Consider the following 20662-nt stretch of genomic DNA (forward strand, 5'->3'; position numbering starts at 1 on the left):
CAATCCATGGAATTGTGAACAATTACAGACTAGTTCCAGGTGGCGCTGGTGGTAAAGAACCCACCTGCCAATGCAGGAGACACAAGAGAAGCAGTTTCCATCCCTGGGTCAGGAAGATCCCCTGGAGAAGGAAATGGCAGCCCACTCTAGCATTCTTGCCTAGAAAACCCCTTGGACAGAAGAACCTGGTGGGCCACAGGCCATGGACTCGCAAAGAGTTGGACAAGACTGAAGAGACTTAACACACATGGAATTGAGAACAATCTAAATATTGGGGTGGTTTGTTACTCAGCAATAATAAACCCAAGCAGGAATTTCCATTTGCCTCAGAGGCCCAGTTCCCTTTGCTTCAAGGCGGGAACGACTCTACAACTTGATTTATCCTCCAGAGCTCCCCACGGGATCAGGCTGAGGTTGGGACTTCACCTGACATCACACCCTTGCTAGTCTTCTTCCCCATCCCTGTTCTGTTTCGTCTATTCCTTTACTGTTTTCTCCTGGGAGCATGTCTTTACTAAATCATGGACACAAGGATCTTGTCTCAGATTCTGCTTCTAAGAGAATCTGACCTCAGATTCATGACGCATCTGATTTTTCTCATCTCCAGTCAGAAGCCAAGGGTCTGGCAGACTATTCTCTCTCCCCACTCATCCCTGTATCCCTGTTGCATCAAAAAAAGCAGAGACCACCTTCCAGGCTCCCCAGCAACAGGCAGCCATCTAGTTGGTGAGATGTGGGGGTGATAATGTGGAACAAAAACAACCATGAGGTCTCTGAAGGAAGCATCAAGCAGCTTGTTTGTTCTGGTCAGCAGCAAATGAAACCTCTTTGCTCCCAACAACACAAGCACAGAGGGGATCATATGGAGGTCAGGCAGAAGTTAGGAGGTTGGCATGTCAGCAACAGCAGAGGGGCCAGGTGTAGATGAGAGTTATCTCTGATTTTGTGTCTGTGGTGGGAGGGGCTCTGCTAGTTGTTCCAACGCCTCTGCCCACCCCCCCACCCCCAACTTCCTCTCTCCCGCCACAACACAGAGCCTATCTCTGTGACCTCTCCATCCCCACCAGTTCACAGTCCCTGGAAACCCCAAAATCTGTCACCATGGATCCTCCAGCAGGTCCCACAGCCTGGTGCCACTGGAATCAGATAAGTCAGCAGAGAAAATGCTGGGGGCTGGGGGGCCACAGCCCAGCGAGGGACCCCCACTCAGAGCCTCCAGCCAATCCAAGGAGTCCGTTGGGCCCCTGAGAGAGGGGGACGGGGAATTCGTGGGGGACGGAAGTGAGGAAGAGAAGACAGAAGAAAGGCCTTCAGAGTCCGGGGAGGGGGACAACATGTCGAAGGAGCCGGGGAAGTCCAAGGGGATGGCGGGCAGCGGGTCTGCAGGGGAAGAAATGCAGCGTGAGCTTAGGAAGGCAGAGGTGAGGACCCTAGCTTCCTATTTGTCCTTTCCAGTCTAGGTCCCCAGACCACTCCTCCCTAAGACCCAGGAATCCAGAACCTTGGACCTCGTCCCCCTTTTCCTCAAATCTAGGAGTTCGGCTCTTACCCTCAGGCTCCACCTGATCTTCCAGGATGTCATCAATGCCCCGGTGCGGAAGCAGCTGCGGACAGGGAGCAGCAGCGTGAATCTGGGACTCCAGGCTGATCCTGTCTGAGACCCTAGGCCCGCTCTCTCTCACCTGCGCTCTGCGGATCGCTTCCTGCAGCTCCTCCTCCAGGGTCAGGGCTGTTGAGGCCGGTGCTGAGGAAGGGACTGGCACTGGAGCTGGAGTTGGAGCCTGAGCCGTCGTCGCAACCGGAACCGGAGCCGAAGCCGAAGCAGTCACCAGGGTTTCCGAGGCACGTGGCGAATGAGATGTTGGACTCAGCTTGAACTGGAACCGAGAAGGGTAGTTTCTATAAGCCGCGCCCACTAGGGGATCAACCCCACACATTCGCCACCTGTGGTTCCACCCCCTGGCCTGCGCCCCGCCCTTTACCCATTGACCCCACCCCTTCTGCCACGCCCCTTGTTTCATTGGCTTCCCTTCTCCTAAGATCCTCCCCCTTGGCGCTTAACCACACCCCCACACTTTATTGGCTGTTCTTTTCTCTGCTTGCCGTCCCATCCCGCTTGACTTCTCTTCATTGGTCCACGCACGCAGCCCCGCCCTCACCGAGCACGCACTCCGGGCGGCTCCCAAAGTCTTGGGCCTGAAGCGAGGCCAGGGGGCGCCCGCTGCAGTGTCCTCGCGCCGAGCCTTCGGCCGTTCGCGGGGCGGGGCGCCGCCGCGCATGCGCTCCAGAAGCATTGACTTGGTCCCAGACACCGGGAGGCCCCGCAGCCGCAGCTGCTGCCGGAGCTCTGAGACCTAGGGTGGGAGGCGGGGAGAGGACGTGCTAGGCGGGCTCCGGACGCAGGTGGGGGTTTACTGGGGCTGAACATTTGGAACCCGAGAGAGGACAAACTGGGGACCCGGATCTCCAACGGAGCAAAGGCTGTAGGGTTAGACTTCTGAACCTCAGAACTCCCCAAACTCACCGTCAGCTCCTCCAGTTTGAGGGTCTGAAGTTCCAACTTATGTGGCAGGGTCGAGGGGCTGGGGACTCCTGGTGGGGAGGGAGTGAGGGGTGTGGGCTTCATCCTGGCGATAGTTTCGAGGGGGAAACAGAGATTAGAAGGAGCAGAGAGAGAAAAGGCATTCTGGAGTCCTCAAAGACATGGATTCATGAAGATGTGGGAAAGTGAGGGACCCGAGTTATGGGGCTCTGAGCGAGCAAGCACGGGAGGCTATTTCCCATGCATGGGAGAAGAGGAACTGAGGGGAGAGGGTCAGACTCTTGGGTAGGAGGTCAGGATTCCTGAGAACTGAAGGAAGAGGGGCCTGAGGACCTGAACTCTTGGGTCCTGGAGGAGGAGGGAGCTGGGGGCCTGAACTTCCCAAACAAAAATGGGGGTCATACCTAGGAGGTGGCTGCTGAGAGGCTGTCCCTTCCCACAGAGGCGGTCCAGGGGGATCCAAGGGCGACCCTTCAACCTGGGGGTCTGCCCTGCACCCTTGTCTTGGCTCTGGGGGTATGTATTGGTGGTATGTCAAGTTCCCCTTGGGCTTGGGCTCCCTCCAGTGTTGGGAGGTCTTGGGAGACTCCTGAAAGAGCAGGTATGATGTCATATGCTTCTGCTCCGTTCCTGCTCTTCTGTCCCAGAGCCCCATCCAAAGTATGGGGTCGGCTTGTTACCATCACAGAGAAGCACAATGGGCAGCAGCAAGGAGGACCAAGGCTCGACTCTCAGGGGGACTTCCTTTCACTCTGATAGAGACTCACCTTCTTCAGGGACCTCCAAGGGCAGGGTTTCGGCTCAGGAAGAAGGACTTCAGGGTTGAAGAGGAAAGGGGCTGGGCCCAATGCAGAGGCAGGGGCCAGAGCCAGAGCCGGATCTGTAGCTGAGATCCATGGATCAGGATCCAAGGCTGGAGAGGCGGTGAAGGACCCTGAGAGGGCTGCAGGCAGCAAGCCAGGCAGGGAGAAACAAGGCTGTGTGGGAAGGAGGGCCCTGGAGGCCCCAGCCCCCAAGCGCAGAAGGACATGTGGGGAGTAAAAACCAAGTGGTGGGAGCTAAGTGCCGGGATTCCTGGATCTAAGGGCAGAAGCACAAGGGATCCAGACTTTTACATTCTCAAGAAAGGCAGGAATCTCATCCTCAGCCATCAAGGGGTATGGTAAGAGGATCCCAGATTTCTGAGGTTTTGCTGGGAGAAGGGTGGAGCCAGCACTCTGGGTTCTTGGGGAGAGAGAGAAGCTGAAAGTCACATCCTGAGATTTCCATGTGTGCCAAGTGTGGAGTCTGGGATGTCTATATTCTCCCAAGAAACAGGATCTGGATTCATGCATTTCACTGGAGTGGGAAAAGCCCAAGAGCAGGAAGAGAAGCTCCTAGCCAGTGGGGCAGCTGGGGATCTGTACCCGTGGGTCCTGGGGAAGGACAGGAGGGGACCACAGTGAACCCTGGGGCGTAGAGACTGGGCTCAGGAACCAAAGCACAATGTGTGGCAGCTGCCCCCCAGGGTGCCCTAAGGGAAGTGGGGCCACCATTCCCTCCCTTGCAGGGCCCACACTTACTCGGGTCCTGATACCGTCTGTGGATCCGAAGCTGAAGGACTGTGGAAGGAGTGGGAGGAGAGAGGCGGGAAGGGAGTGTCCAAGAGCCTGGCCTGGCAGGCGAGTGTGAGCTGCAGTTGTTGGCGGGACATGTGTGTCCAGCCCCCATACGCACCCCGTGCAGGCGGGTGGGCAGGCAGCCTGCTCCCTTCCCGGGCCTCCTGCCTGCTCCCTGCCAGCACGGCAGCGAAGGCCAGGGCTGTTCTGGGGCGGGGAGCCAGCCAGCATGCAGGCAGGAGGCAGCCTGCCCCCCAACCTGCCCCCTTCGCAAGCCTGCACCAACCCTATCCTCTGCCCAACTGCCATCTTAGTATCTGTGCTTCGTTGCCTCCTTTTATCTGCACATCCCGCTTCGCACATGCCCACTCCCTACTTCTCAGCCTCCCTTCAGTCACCCCTTTTGCACACCAACCTCTAAACACGTATTTACCTGGGCTCTAGTCTTGCGCTTATACCACTTTTATACACTAGTGCCCCTTGCTACTCTTCACCCTTGCCTCACCATCTTGGCACACACCCCACCACATTAACACACTTGGTTGTCCACTAGGGAATTCACCCCCCGTTTTGGAGCCAGGATCTCTCTTGGCATGTTTCTTTGTGCACATGTACTCTTGCACACTCCTTGCTCTCTGGTTCCTGGTGTCTCTGTATCCACCCAACCACAGAAGCAGATTCGTCTGCACCCTCAAGCATGCTCTGTTTACCCCGGACTTGGCCTCCAGGTGTACACCCACTTGCACACTTTCCACCTGCGCTGGGACCTGAAATGCCACCTTTGACACTTTCAAGGCTAGAGAGCTCACTGTCCTCTTGCCCGCGGTTCCACCCTGAAGTCCCCACTGTGGACACTTTTCTGCTTTGAGCACTTGTCACTTTAAGCCCCTGTTCCTCTGCAGTCCTAGGTCCTCTGCACACCCGCCCCTGGCCGCCCACTCCCCACTCTTCATGTGAGCATTGCATCAGCCATTTGCACACTCACTGTCGACCAGAACTCCACCCCTTTGCTGGGGCCTCCCTTCTACACAAATAATGTTTTGCATGGAAAACACATGCCTCTTGGGGATCACCTCCGCACATCGCCCGGCGGTGCATGCTCCCAGGTTGAGAATATATTCCCAGGACCAGGAAGCTCCCTTCCCAACGTGCACAGAAAGAAATCTCTCACCAGATCGGAACTTGGACCGAATGATTTGGGAGCGCTGGGAGGAAGCCGCCAGGGTCATTGCCAAGGCTGGGATGGGGACCTGGACTGGGTGGGGGGGTGGGGGGAGGCAGGGTCAGAGTGGAGGTCAGGAGCATGTGAACGCAGCAGGGAAAGACCCTGAGGAATCTAGAGACAGAGCGGCCTCGGGCCACACCGTCTGGATCCTGGAGGTGGAGGGGACTGGGGGCCCAGACTCCTGGGTGTGAGAGAGGACACGCCGAGGGCCCAAATTCCTGGAGCCTGGGGAAAGAAGCACCTGAGGCCTGGGACTCCTGGGTCCTAAGAAGGAGGGCACTGGTGGCCTGGACTCCGGGTCTATGAAAGAAGATGGAGGGAAAAGGGGAAGAAAGGCAGGAACTCTAACGGGCCTAGAATCCAATAGCTTTGATGAAGGGGAAGCGAGGATCCGACAGGTCCCTAGGGAGTGGAAGGGTCTCTGACACTTGCATTTGAGAAGGGTGCGGAGGCGTGGGTGGGCGTCAGCCATCACGGTTTGTGGGGAACGGACTGGGATCACAGAGGTGACAGGAGAGTTAAGACCGGTTCCCCTCCCAGCCCCTATCCCAGGGGCCTCTCACCAGGTGGACTCGGCGCAGTGGTGCTCTGGAGTGGGTCGAGTCCGGTGGTCAAGGCTGGAGGCCGCAGGCTCCGCCCTACCGGTCTGGGACCGCCTCGGACCCCACCCCTTTGGGGGCGTGTCGGGAGCGGTGCAGGCGCGGGGAAGGGGCGGGGTAGACAGGAGCCCCTCCTGGCAACCTGAGAAGGGGAGGGAGCACGGGCTGGGAGGGGCTGGGAGGGGCTGGGGCGGGGCTGACCTCGGGGTTCCCAGCTCGCTCCTCCTCCGCGTCCTGGGGCTGCGGGGTCGGACTGGGCAGCGGCAGGCAGACTGACAGAGGCAGGTGCCAAGAGAGGAGCTCGGGGTGAGCAGCAGCGGCAGGTGGTCTTGCCCCGGCCCTGCAGACAGGTGTCACCTGTCGCTTACTTTTTCCCTGACGCAGCAGCAGGAGTCGGATTCGGGGGTTTGGGGGGGTTCAAACTGGAGCCCCAACCTGCTGGGTCTGAGGGAGGAGGAGACTGGATAGCTAAATTCCTGGGTTTGAAGGAAAAGAGGCAGAGGCTTGAACTCCTGGGCCCAAGAGAAGAGTTAGTTGGGGGCCCAGATTTTCGGATGTGAGGGAGACGGGAGTCAAGAACAGGGACAAGAGGTGTTGAGACTCATCAGGGTGCCCGACAGGCACAAAGGTCCGGAAGGGGCTTGGAAATCCAGACTCCTGGGTCGGAGGGAAGAGGCTGGAGTATGGGCTATGGGGGTCGAAGGGAGCGTTGGTTGTTTCCCACTGGCAGGACTGATCTTTAGCTGAACAAGTTTAGCGCTCCGTCCTGAGGTGTGTGGGAGGTCCCAGCACCTGGATTGGATTACAGGAAAGAGGGCAAGCTGAGGCCGTGGCTATAAATACCTTGTGGATTGGGCAGGAGCCGAATGCTCCAGGCAAGGGCCCTGGTGACTTATTTCACAAAAAATCATCACCACTACCGCTCCAGAGTCTTAACAAGCGAGGCGTTGCCAATACCACAGATACCTTTATTGTTCCTGGCACTCAAATCCCAAACCCATCTTCCCACTGTCCCATCCTCTGCTACCCCCAAATTCAAACTCGTAGCATTCCACGCGGAGAAAAACTACAACTCCCAGAAAGCTCTGCGCTCAGGCGGGCTCTAGAGGTTAGAAGCCGATGAATTTTCAAGGTTCGCGCGCTCATTTGCTATTGGTTCTCAAGGAGGCGTGGCCACTGGAGGTCCATGGCGATGATTGGCCGGTAGTTCCTGCTGCTCAAGATCCCAGAGAAGGCGGCGGAGTCTGCGAAGTTCACGGTGCAGAGCATCATCTGTCACAGGTCCCGTGAGGCTGAGGCGCGAGCTACCCAAGGGCAGGATGAGGGGAGGATGGGAAGAGAAGCTTTCGAAGATGTCCCCTAAGAGACGGTAGAACACAGAGTTAAATTCTGAAAATGGGCATGAGGCAGCAATGTCAGGGAGGGCCGAGGCTACCTCACGCAGGAAGGAAGGAAAAACCTAACACCCAGCAACTCCTGGAGCAGGGTCCCCTCGAACGTGACTCTTGGAGTCCCCAAGCATCATGGGAATTATAATTCAGACTGAAAGGCCACCATTGCCTGGAAAACGGGCCATGTACTTGGGTTCTTGAATCCGCGAGGATGAAAGGAGAAAGGGCTGGGAAATTGTTTCACAGATTCCTTAGAGTTGAGGGGCCTGGAGCCTGGCCTCTTAGGTGACGGAGGTAGTCTTGGGGGCAAAGAGGCTGGAGGCCTGACCCCTAGGAAAAATAAGGAGCTGGGAGCTTGATCTGTATCCTGTGGGAGAATCCTATATCCTGGAATCCAGCACTTAGATCCAGGGGGAGGAGAGAGCTAGGAAGAAGGAGGGCTTGGGGCTATGGACTCCTAGGTCCTGAGGACAGAAGAAAGCTAACCACCCCGATGCCTCTGTCCATTTTTCTCCTCACCTGTGTCCACAGCATCTCGCTCTGCAGGGGGAGGATCCCAGGCAGGTGGAGGTCCGCGGCCAGGGCCCAGCTGGTAGTGGCTGAGCAGATGGTGCAGCTGAGCAGGGGTCAGTGTAGGGTGGTCAGTTCGTAGGCTGCTCCATGAAGCCTGGTAGGAAGATGAGGTGAGAAATCTACAGTCATTATGAGACAGCTGAGAAATCCTAAGTGGAAGGCCCTCCACAGGGGGTGTGGATGTAGTGGGTAGAAACTGGTATCTCTGCAATGTCTTCCAAGACACTGTGAGGCCTGGCTATCACCAAAGTGAAGGTGGGAAAGGGCCTACTCTCAACTTTAAAAAAGAAAAATGTGATTTGCTTCAGAATACACAAGTAGAAGTAGGCAGTTGTGGAGAAGAAACAAATTGACCATTAGTTTATGTTATTGTGTGCATATATGTTCATTCGACTGTGGCTACTTTTTGTATCTGTTTGAAAATTTCTGTACCTAAGGTAGATCTAGGCAACAGAATCATCAATGTGATTAAAGACAGACTGAACCCAGATTGCCTAGTAACTCATTACCTTCTGGCAAACCACGGTGCCTCAGTTTCCTTACCTGTAAATTAGAGAACAGGAACTACCCAACAGGGTTGTTATGAGGATTCAAAAAGGCAAGATTGTAAAGTACTCAGAACTCTGACTGGTGCTTATTAAGTACCCTATAAAAGTTTGATAAATAAAAGTAAATAAATGAAATCAAGTGACCTAGCCTTCCTGATTCTTTTTTTTTTTTTTTGGTCTGAACAAAATTGTCTGTTAAAAACCTTTCACAAGGCTTAATTAGCATTCAATGAGAAGGGCTAAACACAGTATGGCACATTTAATTTATGTTCAATGAGTGCTTTAAATGTCACATTTTTGGTTCCATACCAGACTTCCTGAATCAGCATGTCTAAGGGAGGGGACCCTGGAAACTATTAATGACTCCCACTGGGATTCAGATGTAGCCAAATTCAGACACTGATGTGGGTGGCTTCCTTCTAGCTGCCAGTGCAGCATCCATGGTGTCTGAGCTGGGACTGGGAATAACACAGAACCCAAGGGGAAGCTGAATACAGAGAATGGGTGAGTGGGGTTGGGGACTCAGAGATCAGGGGTCAGGAGTCACCTTGAGCAGGGAGGTTCGAGGCACACAAAGCAGGTTCACAGCTATGGAGAGTTTCCGGAAGAACTCAGTGGCAATGTCACCCAGCCCAGCCCCCTGCAGCCAGTCCAAGACAAGATCCAGGTTGGTTCGGATTTGGACAGCTCGGGACCACTGATAGAAAGGTCGGCCTTGACCTGTGAGGGAAGGGTATGAGAAGCAATGGGTGCATGGACCCTGCCCTCCTGCCTCCCAGACCTTTCCTGTCCTTCAGTTTGGGATCTGGAACACGCTCTCCAGAGTCCCTAAGGATGAGGCCTGAGCCTGTGATGTCTCAGTGGTTCCTGTCTCTGCCTCCCAGCCCCTTTCCAGTCCATCCCTCACCTCGTTCCATCAGCGAGTTGAGAAGGGATGCATTGGAGAAGAAGAACAAGTAGCCAAAAGTCTGAGATACAAGGTCTGGGTGCAACTCGCACTGGCTGGTCAGTTCCAGGGCTGCTTGAAACACACCCAGGGTAGGTCTCAACCCTGGAGGCATGGCCCCCAGCTCAGCACCAGGCCCCGGCAACTCGGCTCCAGCTGTGAAAGGGTTACTATCCAGCAGAGCAGGCAGCGTTGAATACAGAGTCTGAGGAGAGAGAGAGAGAGAGAGAGAGATGCAAGCAAGAGATTGGACTACAACTCCTTGGAAGCTTCAGGATAGTGGAGCACGAAGATACCAGGGAGCTCCACCAAAGGCTTCTGGGAATTGTAGTCCATTCTACTTTCAACACTCTAAATGTCTCCAATAAGCAAATTCCTTCTTTCCAAATGGGTTCCTAGCATTCATCAGGCCTGGGATACCTCAAGTTTAAGAAAGGCTTTCCAGAAGTGTCTTGGGTATTTTAAGACCACCTCTGGTACCTTACGGGACCTGTAGTTCTCAACAGAGACAGCTCAAGGAGAACAAAGGACATCGAACAAAGAGGCTCCCTTCAATCAAAGATTTATTTATCCAGAATTCCCGAAGGAAAGGAAAAGAATGGAGAGTCAGGAAGTGGGAGTGGGGTGGCAGTTAGCCAGTGGAAAGGGAGATCAGGCCAAGGACAGGAAATGAGGTCAGAGCCAAAGAAGAAACAAACCCACACTTGGCAGGGATGTACAGGAAGTAGAGCCTTGGAGGAAAGAGCTTCACAGATCGAGGCTGCTCAAGAAATACAGAGATTATCTGTACCAAAAGATCCCCTTTCATTTCACAGATAAGGAATCAGGCTTATCATAAGCCAGAAACCCTGAGAATTCCAACAAGCAATGTTAAGTTCAAGAGTGGTGGCAGGGGACTGGGGCAGAAAGCAGGTCCTGCAGGATGGGCACTCCAGGGAGAAAAAGGTTTGTGACTCAGAAAAGGGAGTGAAGGGAATTCCCTGGTAGTCCAATGACTAGGACTCTGCGCTTTCACTGCTGAGGGTATGGGTTCAGTCCATAGTTGGGGAACTAAGATCCCACAAGCTAAACATTATGGAAAAAAAAAAAAAAAACTATTGAAAAAGTTTTCAAGGAAAAGAAAAAAACATTTTTTTTTCTTTTTTAAAGAAAAGGGAATGAACTCAAAGCTATAGAAAGTGAGGTTAGCAAACACAGAAAGGTCTGCTTAAAGAGGTTTAGTTTAAATGACAGTGCCTAGTCTATTTAGTATCTATCTATCATCTATCAAACTTATCAGTGACTTAAGAGTGGACTTAGAAAATAGGAGCTTGAGAAAGCAGTAATGGTGACATAGCCAGACAGCAAAGTCAGCCGATCAAGCGAGGATAGTTGCAGAGACAAGAAGTCAGAAAGGCAGGAAGTGATGTAATCTCAAACAGGAAGCAGTCTCAGAACAGCAAAGTAGGGGGTGGCCTGTGGGGACATGGGAAGTGATGTCAGAGAAGCAGGAAATCTTGTTAGGTCAAATAGGAAGTGACAACAGAGCAATGTGATACAGTTGAAACAGGAAGTGATGCCATGCCAAACAGGAGGCATACCTTGGTGAGGTAGTAGACAGACTGCTGGAAGGTACACATGATGACCTCATCCAGGAGGGCCATTGCCTCATCACATAATTCCAAGTCATTGCAGAGTTGTGGGTCTGAAGACAGGCATAGGAGTGAGAAGGAGAACCAGAGGGTGCCAGGCAGAAACCCAGGTCCCCAGGTACAGGGAATGGCTGGGGGTTTGGACAAACATAGGCCTGGGTCAGGGCTCACCTTCCTGGTCGGCCTCCTTCTCCATCTCTAGCACCTTCTCCTGCACAAAGCTCAGTAGCTCTGTGGTGTTGGCCATCCATAGCATGAGTGGCCTCAACTCCACAGACACAGTCTCAGGGGTCAAGGGCACCTCAGGAACCCCCTCAGGGTGGCTGGGAAAAGGAGAAAGGGTCTGTAATCATTGCCCAACCCCCACCATAATGTCCAAACCCAGAGATCTGGGTCTAACTGGGGACAGAGTCCAACCCTCATTTCACAGTTAGAAAAGTTGCGTTCCAAAGAAACTTGCAGTAAAACATGCATGGAAAAGTGAACACTGAGCTGGCTGCAAATCCTCCTGACCACTACATCCCTCTCCACCCTTCTCCCCAGAGTTTCTCTTACTTTTCGGGCTGACGGTCTCCAATTTCCTTAATCTTTTCCTGTGGAACAGTAAGATCAGAATCAAGGTGAGGGGGATGAGGAAGAGAAGCCATGAGTTAATGCCCTGGTTTTCCTTTTGACAGAGACTCTCCTCACTTTTCAAACAGGCTCTAATCTGTACAGCAGAAACTAACACAACATTGTAAATCAACTAGATTCCAATAAAAAAAAATGTAATGAACTCTGATCCTCAAGCTTCAGAATAATCAGTTCTCTTCTTACCTTTTAAAACACACACCCCTATGATTATAAGTGGTCTGTTTCCCCTTAGGTCTACTTCTGCTCAAGTGGAGTTTCTTCTTACCCCTCAAAATTTCCTAAACCTTTTCTCTAGGGCTCAGCTCAGTAGGATGCAACTCACCTCCCCCCAACTCACACACACTCTAAATGGTTTCTCCCTAGAGGATCCATTTGTTGGTCCTATGGGTTTGCTCTCCTTGGGCTCCAAGAATGGTCTCGCCCACTATGGCGCCAAGCTTCAGGCCCAATGGGCTCCCCACCTCACTTCTCATAATGGTCTCTTTGAACTTTGCACCCAATGTGATCTCTAACCCCACTCCATCTCACAGAATGGTTTCTCCCATTATCCCACACCTGCAAAGATAGGTACTACTGTAGGGCCTTCTCTTCAAGCACTGTGGATGAAACCACGATTACCAGCATCCCGTGGGGCCCTTTGCCCAAGCCCCCCACCCCGCTCCTGAGGCATCCTGGGAGATGTAGTTTTGTTCTGCCAAACTACGAAACTAAGGTTTGAGATGGCAAGAGGAGGCTGGGGCGAGGACTCGGGGCGCAGAAGAGTCTGGACGGCGGTTGGGGGAGCTCACCCAGACAGTCTCCTTGATAAGACGGGCCAGGCGACACAGCAGGCGTGGCAGGTGGCCCAGCTCCAGCTCCCGAGCTGAATGCTGCACACAAAGCGCCAGCAGCGTGGCGGGTCCCAAGGGTGGCAGGTCCCCGGCGCCAGCGGCCGCGGTGCGCACGATCTCGCCCAGCAGCGCCTCTTCTTCGCGGGGTCGGAAGCGCAGCACGAGCTCCCGGCCGTCCAGGTAGGCCGCCAGCGCCTCGCCGCGTTCCTGCAGGCCACGACCGCACAGGCGGCAAGAGAAGGCCCAGCCGGGGCCCGGCGGCGTGGCCCCGGGGCGTGCGGGGAGCCACGGTGGTCGCGCTGGCCCTGAGCCGCCAGCGCGGGGGTCCTTGTACATGAACAGGAAGTGCTCGCCCAGCCCCAGAAGGTCTCCCGGATGCAGCTCGGCCTCCCGCAGCAATAGGCACCCATTGTGCGTGACCGGGGCTCCCCGGGATGGGCGCACCATCGCCGGGGGCTCAGGACCCGCGCGCACTGTGCAGTGACGCGGCAGGATGTCCGGGGCGTTGAGAAAGGTGTCCACATACGGGGCTGGGGACCCACCGCGGGCCGAGGAGTTCCCACCTCGGCCAAACACGTGCTGCTCCCGCGTCATCACATACACCACGAAGTCCTGGAGGAAAGTGAAGCTTCACTAAGGATACTACTCCACGAGAAGTGGACGTTCCCAAGGAGATACCTTTCTCACAATCGACTCTCCCGTCAACCACATCTCTTGAATGAGCACTTCCAAGGAGATCTCCTGGGATCCCAAAGAGCTCACTAATTACCTCCCATCTCCCATAAGTGGACTCTTCAAAGGCACTTCCTATGCTGAACTGTCCCGTAAGTCCATCCTGAAGACTGGATAGGAGGAAATCCCTTTCTTGACAGGGTCTCTACCATTTCCCTCCCTCAGAGAGGGAGATCTTTTTCCAATGGAGGGAGATCTTTTTCCACCCATCTTCTCATGTCCTCTGAAAGGACTCCTTCAAGGCAATCCCTTGATTCTCCCATAACATTCAGCCCAAAGAATAGGTGCTTACAAGGACACCACATCCCCATTACCAAAACACTCCCACTACACTCACCCTCAGTGGCTCTTCCCAAGGAAACCTTCTTTCTCCTAGGAACTCTCCCATTTCCCTACTCCTGGTCCTGAATGCCCTTTATGCCACCCCCGTGATGGAGGCTTTCAAAGACATTTCCCCTTCCAATAACAGCTGCTCTCAGTTTTCCCAAAGCAAGGATACCTTTAAAGAGACTTCCCCCTCAAACAAAGGTTTCTTCCAATATCTCCAGCCCATGAATATACACTTCCAAAGAGACCCACTTTCTATAATGCACTCTCATTTTTCCCCCCACCCCATGATGAATTCACTTCCAAGGAGACATAATTCTACAGTAGACTCACTTGTTCCCCACTCCGCCTGCCCCCATGATGGAGCATTCCAAAGGCACTCTTCTTCCCATCAGTGGTTGCTCTCAATGTTTCCATCACCCACGAGGACATCTCCAAGGAGATCTCCGTATAGTGGCTCTTTAAGTAACCTCATCTTATAAATGGATGTTTTCAAAGAGACCCTCTTATAATGGAGTGGCCCATTTCATCCACTAAATGAAGAGGTGGATTCCAGAAGACCTATTCCTAAAAAAGACTCTCCTATCTGCAGCCTATAAAAATGGAAGCACTCAGTCTGACACCCTTCCTAAAGTAGACCCACTGTTCCTCATTCACATCTGAGAAAACAGGCATCCCAATAGTCATAAACCCCCTCCTACACTGAACTCTCCCGTTACCCCCACCTCATAAATGCTCATTTCTAAAACCCCTTACTAGGTTTCCCTGGTGGCTCAGTGGTAAAGAATCTGCCTGCCAATGCAGGAGACACAGGTTCAGTCCCTGATTGGGGAAGATCCCACCTGCAGTGGAACAACTAAGCCCATGGGCCTATTGAGCTTGTGATCAACAATTGAGCTTGTGCTCTAGAGCCTGTGAGCCACAACTGCTGAAGCCTGCCAGCCCTAGAGCTGGTGCTCTGCCACAAGAAAAGCCATCGCAATGAGAAGCTCTTGCACCGCAACTAGAGAGGAGCCCCCCGCTCGCCACAGCTAGAGAAAGCCTGTGCGAATCAACGAAGACCCAGCACAGCCAAAAATAAATAAATAAATAAACTTTAAAATATGTATATATATTTTAAATCCCTTTACTACAATATATTGTTTCATCTACCTCTCAAGAAAAATGGATCTTTCCAGTCTGACCACCTTCTGAAGGTAAAACCTCCCACTCTTCTTCCCTGTCTGGAGAATCGGGAATGGTCCAAAATACACGAACCCCCTTTTTACAAGACACTTTCCTGTTCCTTAACTGCCAAAGGGCTTCCTCCACTGCACTTAAAATGAACTCTCAGATTACAGACACCCATGGATAGAACTCATTCCTGTTCCCAAGGAATGGACACTTCCAATGAAGTCTCTTACAAAGAAATTTCTCATCAGTCCTACCTGAAGAAATGAACATTTCCAGTGTTTCCCTCTCTTCCCATAACCTACTTTCTTATACTCTCAGAAGAGATCCTTCCTATTTGACCACCTTTCCACAATAGAGCTTCCAATTTGCCAACCCTGCCTGGAGGAATAAGCTCTTGCAATATATACACACCCTGTTCTACAAGGAACTTGCCTTGTCCTGTTGCCCCAACAAGGAGGAGTGAATTCCTCCAATGGAAGTTCCTTGAATAGTTGTAACCTCTCACCCATATATACAGCCAAATGACCTAACCCAGTTGGATCCTTCTCTGAGAGTAAAAATGGAACTGTTCAATAAACTCCACTGCCTTCCAGAAGAGGCTTTCCCATTAGTCCCAGGGGTACCCTGGCTGTACCACTATTACCCAAAGGTGGACTAAAGCATAAGAATGATTCTCCTAAATGTCACTCTTCACGCCCCATGGACTGTAGCCTGCCAGGCTCCTCTGTCCATGGGATTCTCCAGGCAAGAATACTGGAGTGGATAGCCATTCCCTTCTCCAGGGGATCTTCCCATCCCAAGGATCAAATGCAGGTCTCCGGCATTGCGGGCAGATTCTTTACCATCTGAGCCAGCAGAGAAGCCCTAATCATCATCATCATTACACACACTCACACAAACACACACGAATATTTTCAATAATACATTTCTTTAATAACTTAGCACTGACCCACAACTGCTAACCCTTTCTTCCTCTCTGCTCCCCAACACTCAAACCGGTTCTCCTATCGCCATTCAAATATGTAAAATGGAAGAACCAGTACCAATGGCCCCCATCTACAATGGTCAAAATTCTTCCAGAGTAAACCATCAACTTTAAAAAGTGATGTAATCCACTTCTTCCAAGACCATATAGGCTTACCCAGGACAAGATTCCATGTATCAATCAAATTAGCTCCCTCCCCAGGAGATACTCTTCCATTACTCCTCCTCAAGAAATAGAAGCTTCCCAAGAGGATCATTCTAACATAGGCTCTCCTGGGAATTCCTTGGTAGCCTAGTGGTTAGGATTCAGGCTTGCACGGTCAAGTCCCGAGTTCAATCCCTGGTCAGGTAACTAAGATCCGGCAAGCAGCGTGGTGGGGCCAATAAAAATAAAACAGGCTCTCCCAATCTTTTCTGGTGGGAGACAGTGCTTTCCCCTAACTTTGAACGGAATGAGTCATCGCCTACTTATCCCTCCAATGAAATCCTTCTTCGAGATCTCTCTGGACCCTCCCACTCTCTTCTTTGATATTATTTCCTCCTCTAGAACCTGACTGGAACCATATGCGTGCATGCTAACTCACTACAGTCGTGTCAGACTCTTTGCAGTCCTACGGACTGCAGCCTGCCGGGCTCCTCTGTCCATGGGGATTCTCCCGGCAAGAATACTGGAGTGCGTTGCCACGCCCTCCTTCAGGGGACCTTCCCTACCCGGGGATCGAACCCGTGTCTCTTACGTCTCCTGGTCTCCTGCATTGGCAGATGGGTTCTTCACCACTTGCCAGCACCACTGTCCAACAAACCTGAGGCTAACGCAACCCATGGAATTTTGGGAGTTGTAGTTCTGTCGCCCATTCAACCAAAGGGTGGGACATAGGTCTCTCTCTGTAGGTTAGGCTGCGCTTACCTGGGCGTCCTGGTAGCCCTGCAGCAGCAGGAAATAGGGGCGGTTGCTGGGGGCCTGGATGAGGCACTGCGTCAACTGATCGAAGTCGCCGGGGTCTACAGGTCCGACTTGGGCGTCGGCTGCCCCTGGGGCCATGCTAAGTGCCTGCTGCCTGCGCTCCTGCTGGCGCCGCCGCCGACCTTGCAGACTGAGCTCCGATACGCTCCGCCGCAGGGACAGGTTTTCCGAGCGCTCCTTGCCCCCGGACCCAGCCGGGGTCCCTGACCCAGATCCCGGGCCGGGACTGGCCAGCGCCGCCCCACCGGAGGCCGCCCGGGAGCGGTTCTTCTGTGGCCGCCACGAGGGGGCGCCTGTGCCTGCGGAGAGAGATGGAGAGCGATGAGATTTGAGATTGGAAAGACAAAGGGAGAGACAGGCTTAGAGAGCTAGAGATTATAGACAGTTGGCTGCAAAGTGAGGCTGCTTCCCACATTTAGATTTTTGCATATGCTGTTCCCGGTGCCTGGAACACACTTCGTGCCTGAGTCCTGCCTATCTTGTAATTTCAACTAATAAATTCATTTATTCTTTCAGTTGGAACTTTTTGAACCCGTACTATATGCCAGGCACTGTTCTAGGTGTTCGGAACTTCGCGATGAACTGAGAAGATCCTGCACCAAGGAAGAGAAATCACTTCCTCTTGAACACCTTTTCTTGACATTCCAAGTCGAAGCAAAGAAGAGCCGTGCTGGGCACTATGAAGTTTGTCATACGCAGCACACTGACACCTAACTGATACCCAGTGGAAATGAGCTGAATGAGTGAATTGATGTGTTTCTCACTGGGCTGTAGAACCTAGCAGACGGAAACTTAACTTGTCAGTGTCCCCATTAGACTCCCCAAGGGCCCTAGGTAATGCGTGGCTCACAGAAGGTGTCCAATGAATGTTTTTTTTTGGGGGGGAGGTGGAATAATGATGGTTATAACTGCCATTCTTTACTTAGCAACTACCATGTGCCAGCTGTTTTTGCTTAGTCGCTAAGTCATGTCTGATTCTTTGTGAACCCATAGACTGTAATCAATCAGGCTCCTTTGTCCATGGGATTTCCCAGGCAAGAATACTGGTCGTGGTGGTTTAGGTGCTAAGTTGTGTCTGACTCTTGCTACTCCATGGACTGTAGCCTGCCAGGCTCCTCTAACCATGGGATTCTCCAGACAAGAATACTGGAGTGGGTTGCCATTTCCTTCTCCAGGGGATCTTACCGACCCAGGGATTGAACCTGCATCTCCTGCAGTAGCAGGTGGATTCTTTACCATAGAGCCAAATGCTAGGCCCCCAGGTAGCCTGGTCTTCCGCCAATACAAATACCTCTTCATTTCTCGTGAACTACCCTCAAGCCCCCTCTCACGGTTTGCAGCCAATCTAGCCTAAAGTCACCTGCTCCAAGGCCCACCCTTCTGAGGATCCACCCATTCTTAGGCAGCGATCTAATAACTCATTTCCTCACTTTCCAAGCCTATCCTCCTTCTAGCCTCCATCCGTATAGGCCCTGTCTCTCACGAACCAACTCAGTCTTCTAGTGAGAGGCCACCTGCCATGAGGACCACTCACCCGCTGCGCACAATATCTCTGCCTTCCTATCACTCGATTCCGCTGCCGGGTCCCAGCATCGCAGGCTCCGTCCATCAACTATGCACCTATCCCAGGGGTGATGTCCCCCGGCCTAGCCCATCTGGCTGACTTAGACCCTGCCCCAGCTTCCTCTTTCACTGAACAGTGCTTTAACTGAAGTCGCTCAGTCGTGTCCGACTCTGTGACCCCATGGACTGTAGCCCGCCAGGCTCCTCAGTCCATGGGATTTTCCAGGCAAGAGTACTGGAGTGGGTTGCCATTTCCTTCTCCAGGAGATCTTCCCAAGCCAGGGATCAAACCTGAGTCTCCCGCATTGCAGGCAGACGCTTTACCGTCTGAGCCATCAGGGAAGCCCAATCCCGCATCCTTTCCCGCAGACCCCACTCCAGCCGGCCCCAGCCCGCCCCACCAGCTCCTCAGGCCCCCCGCCCACCACGACTCCGCCCCCAGCCACAGCCAGCCCTCCGCAGGCCCCGCCCCCAGATCCCGCTCACCGTCGCTGTCCGCCGCCCCGAAGGCCTCCTGCTCCAGGCGGCGCGCCTCCTCGCGGCCGCGCAGCTCGAAACGCCGCGCCCAGCCTGGCCGCGCCCGCCACAGCTCCTGCACCAGCAGCGGGCGCTCCGAGTCTCCCAGCACGCGCAGGTGCTCCGCCCGCCACTCGCCGCTGCCCACGGCGCCCGCCGCGGGGCGACCCAGGGCGTCGCACAGCGCGAAGGCGTCCACGCAGCTGCTCTCTCCGGGGCCGCTGCCGGGGCTGCCGGCCAACCCGTAGCGCTCTAGCGCCTCGGCCACCAGCTCGCGCGCGGTGGAGCGCGCCGTGGCCAGCACGCTCTTGTAGTTGGCGCCTGAAGCCAACCCGGCGCCGAAGATCTTGAGGACCCCCGGGGGCGCCGTGGCGCGTGTGGCCAGTGGAGGCTCGGGGGCCACACCCGCCGCCAGCTCCGGCAACTTCTTCTCGCTGGCCCAGCGCTGCGCGGCCCCCGGGGTCCCAGGACCTCCCGCGCCACCCGACCCCGTGGTTCCGGTGCCCGAGCCCCGAAAGAGCTGAGAGATGCGTTTGGCACGGCTCCCTGAGGCTCCCCCTGCTGCCTTGACCGCACCCACTCGCCGCAGCTCCACGTGCGGCGGAGGCGGGGGCAGCGGCTCGCTACTGCGGCTCCCCGTGTCCGAAGACGACGACCTGGGAGCCCGCCAGGGAGGCCCGAAAGACATGCAGAGACGGGGATGGGGGTTAGAGAAAGAGGGAGGTGGGCAGAGACCCAGGTGCGGAGGGGGGACCGAGATCCGGAGAGGGAGGGACAGACACCCAAAGATAGTGGGGGACAGATACCCACCGACGGGCGAGAGACGCGGGGTGTATGGAGATGGGGTGGGGTGGGGGTGGGCACAGGCCAGAGGCAGAGAGAGAGGGAGAGAAAATAAATAAATAAAGGCGAGTCCCGCAGAAGGAAATTCCAAGAGGTGAGCAGGGAGGGGAGGAAGGAAGGTGAATCAAACCGCTACTTCTTCTGTCCGGGTCCCCGTGTCCACCCAGCCTAAACCCATCTCCAGGCCCAGAACTCCCCTCGCCTGACCCTCTACCACTGGGCCTCACTGTCTGCCCACTGCCCACCATCTCACTTGCCCATTCAGGACAGGAACTGGAGCCAGCTCTTTCCGGGTCCCTGGCATTATCCAGAGCAGGGACTGGACCATAAACAGGGGCAGGTGGGAAGCAGGTGGGGCAGGGGCGAGTGTCTGAGGAGGTGGGCACTCACTTGACAGAGGCGGCGCTGGGCCAGCGTCGGCCCAGCTTGGCCAGCTGCTTCCGGGGAGAATTGATCCACAGGCCCACTGGGAGATGCAGCTTCCCGAAGCGGGGGCTTCCGCCCTCCTTCCGTTCGCCAGACAGCATGGCCCTAAGGGAGTGTGGGGAGGACCCCAGTTCCCGAGGTCTCCAGAGGTAGGGATGGGGTGGAGGGGGACCTGGACTCCTGAGTCAGAGGGAGGAGGGGTGTGGGGTTCAGACTCCAGAGTCTGGTTGGAGGAGGGGATGGGAGCCCGGATTGTGGTTGCTGGGATGGAGGGTGGCTGGGGGCTGACTCCTAGGTCTGAGGAAGGGAGGCGGCGACTGGACTCCTGGGTCCCCGGGCTCTTACCCTGCTTCGGGTCCCGCCAGCACCTGGGGGCCCTGTCTCCGCTTGCCCTGGTTGGCTCTTGACCCCGCGGCTCCCGTTCAGCCTTTGCCTCTGCCCCAGCTCCCAGCACTGGGTGGGGGACAGGAAAAGGCAAGAGGAAACCGGCAGGAAGAGCGGGGAGGGGGCGTCCTGTGAGGGGACCGGGCCTGGGGGAGGAGATCTGGGGAAGGCTGGCCCTGCCCCACTCCTTGATTCTGGAATCACATCGCCGCCACTTGGCCCCTTCCAGGCACC

The 20662-nt window shown here is 54.6% G+C and overlaps 2 protein-coding genes across 5 annotated transcripts; both read right to left on the bottom strand.

The window, feature by feature from the left end:
- Window positions 1-774: 774 nt before the first annotated feature.
- On the bottom strand, window positions 775-6359 carry MAMSTR (MEF2 activating motif and SAP domain containing transcriptional regulator). Of its 4 annotated transcripts, none has more exons than XM_069551129.1 (10): window positions 5929-6359; window positions 5312-5395; window positions 4105-4143; window positions 3310-3485; window positions 2947-3131; window positions 2525-2627; window positions 2160-2354; window positions 1683-1877; window positions 1550-1604; window positions 775-1380 (listed from the first exon to the last, which is right to left on the bottom strand). In XM_069551129.1, exons 2-10 carry the CDS (start codon window positions 5367-5369, stop codon window positions 1097-1099), a joined length of 1290 nt encoding a protein of 429 aa, XP_069407230.1. In that variant the 5' UTR covers window positions 5370-5395; window positions 5929-6359; the 3' UTR covers window positions 775-1096. The 4 variants fall into 4 exon arrangements, with proteins under 4 accessions (XP_069407230.1, XP_069407231.1, XP_069407228.1 ...); XM_069551130.1 differs by having other exon boundaries at window positions 3310-3455; window positions 5929-5987; XM_069551127.1 differs by lacking the exons at window positions 5312-5395; window positions 5929-6359 and having other exon boundaries at window positions 4105-4518.
- Window positions 6360-6911: 552 nt separating this feature from the next.
- On the bottom strand, window positions 6912-20531 carry RASIP1 (Ras interacting protein 1). The gene is made up of 12 exons (XM_069551109.1): window positions 20390-20531; window positions 20009-20149; window positions 18746-19431; window positions 16640-16995; window positions 12475-13128; window positions 11609-11646; window positions 11225-11376; window positions 11003-11106; window positions 9384-9627; window positions 9024-9196; window positions 7875-8022; window positions 6912-7323 (listed from the first exon to the last, which is right to left on the bottom strand). The coding sequence occupies exons 2-12, from the start codon at window positions 20143-20145 to the stop codon at window positions 7124-7126; spliced, it is 2892 nt and encodes a 963-aa protein (XP_069407210.1). The 5' UTR covers window positions 20146-20149; window positions 20390-20531; the 3' UTR covers window positions 6912-7123.
- Between the last annotated feature and the right edge of the window lie 131 nt (window positions 20532-20662).

This window comes from Ovis canadensis, chromosome 14 (assembly GCF_042477335.2).
Source record: "Ovis canadensis isolate MfBH-ARS-UI-01 breed Bighorn chromosome 14, ARS-UI_OviCan_v2, whole genome shotgun sequence".
NCBI lineage: Eukaryota > Metazoa > Chordata > Mammalia > Artiodactyla > Bovidae > Ovis > Ovis canadensis.

Bases quoted from the DNA above. Each gene is read 5' to 3' on its own strand.
- MAMSTR (XM_069551127.1), bottom strand. From the start codon at position 4,252: ATGGGGGCTGGACACACATGTCCCGCCAACAACTGCAGCTCACACTCG. The intron at 3,486-4,104 runs GTAAGTGTGGGC...TGCTGCCTGCAG, and splicing joins CAGACGGTATCAGGACCCGA to CCCTCTCAGGGTCCTTCACC. The intron at 1,878-2,159 runs GTGAGGGCGGGG...TCTCGGTTCCAG, and splicing joins CCGCCCGGAGTGCGTGCTCG to TTCAAGCTGAGTCCAACATC.
- RASIP1 (XM_069551109.1), bottom strand. From the start codon at position 20,145: ATGCTGTCTGGCGAACGGAAGGAGGGCGGAAGCCCCCGCTTCGGGAAG. The intron at 11,377-11,608 runs GTAAGAGAAACT...TCCTTTTCCCAG, and splicing joins GGAGACCGTCAGCCCGAAAA to CCACCCTGAGGGGGTTCCTG. The intron at 9,628-11,002 runs GTATGCCTCCTG...CTCTCTCCTCAG, and splicing joins CTGTCTACTACCTCACCAAG to ACTCTGTATTCAACGCTGCC.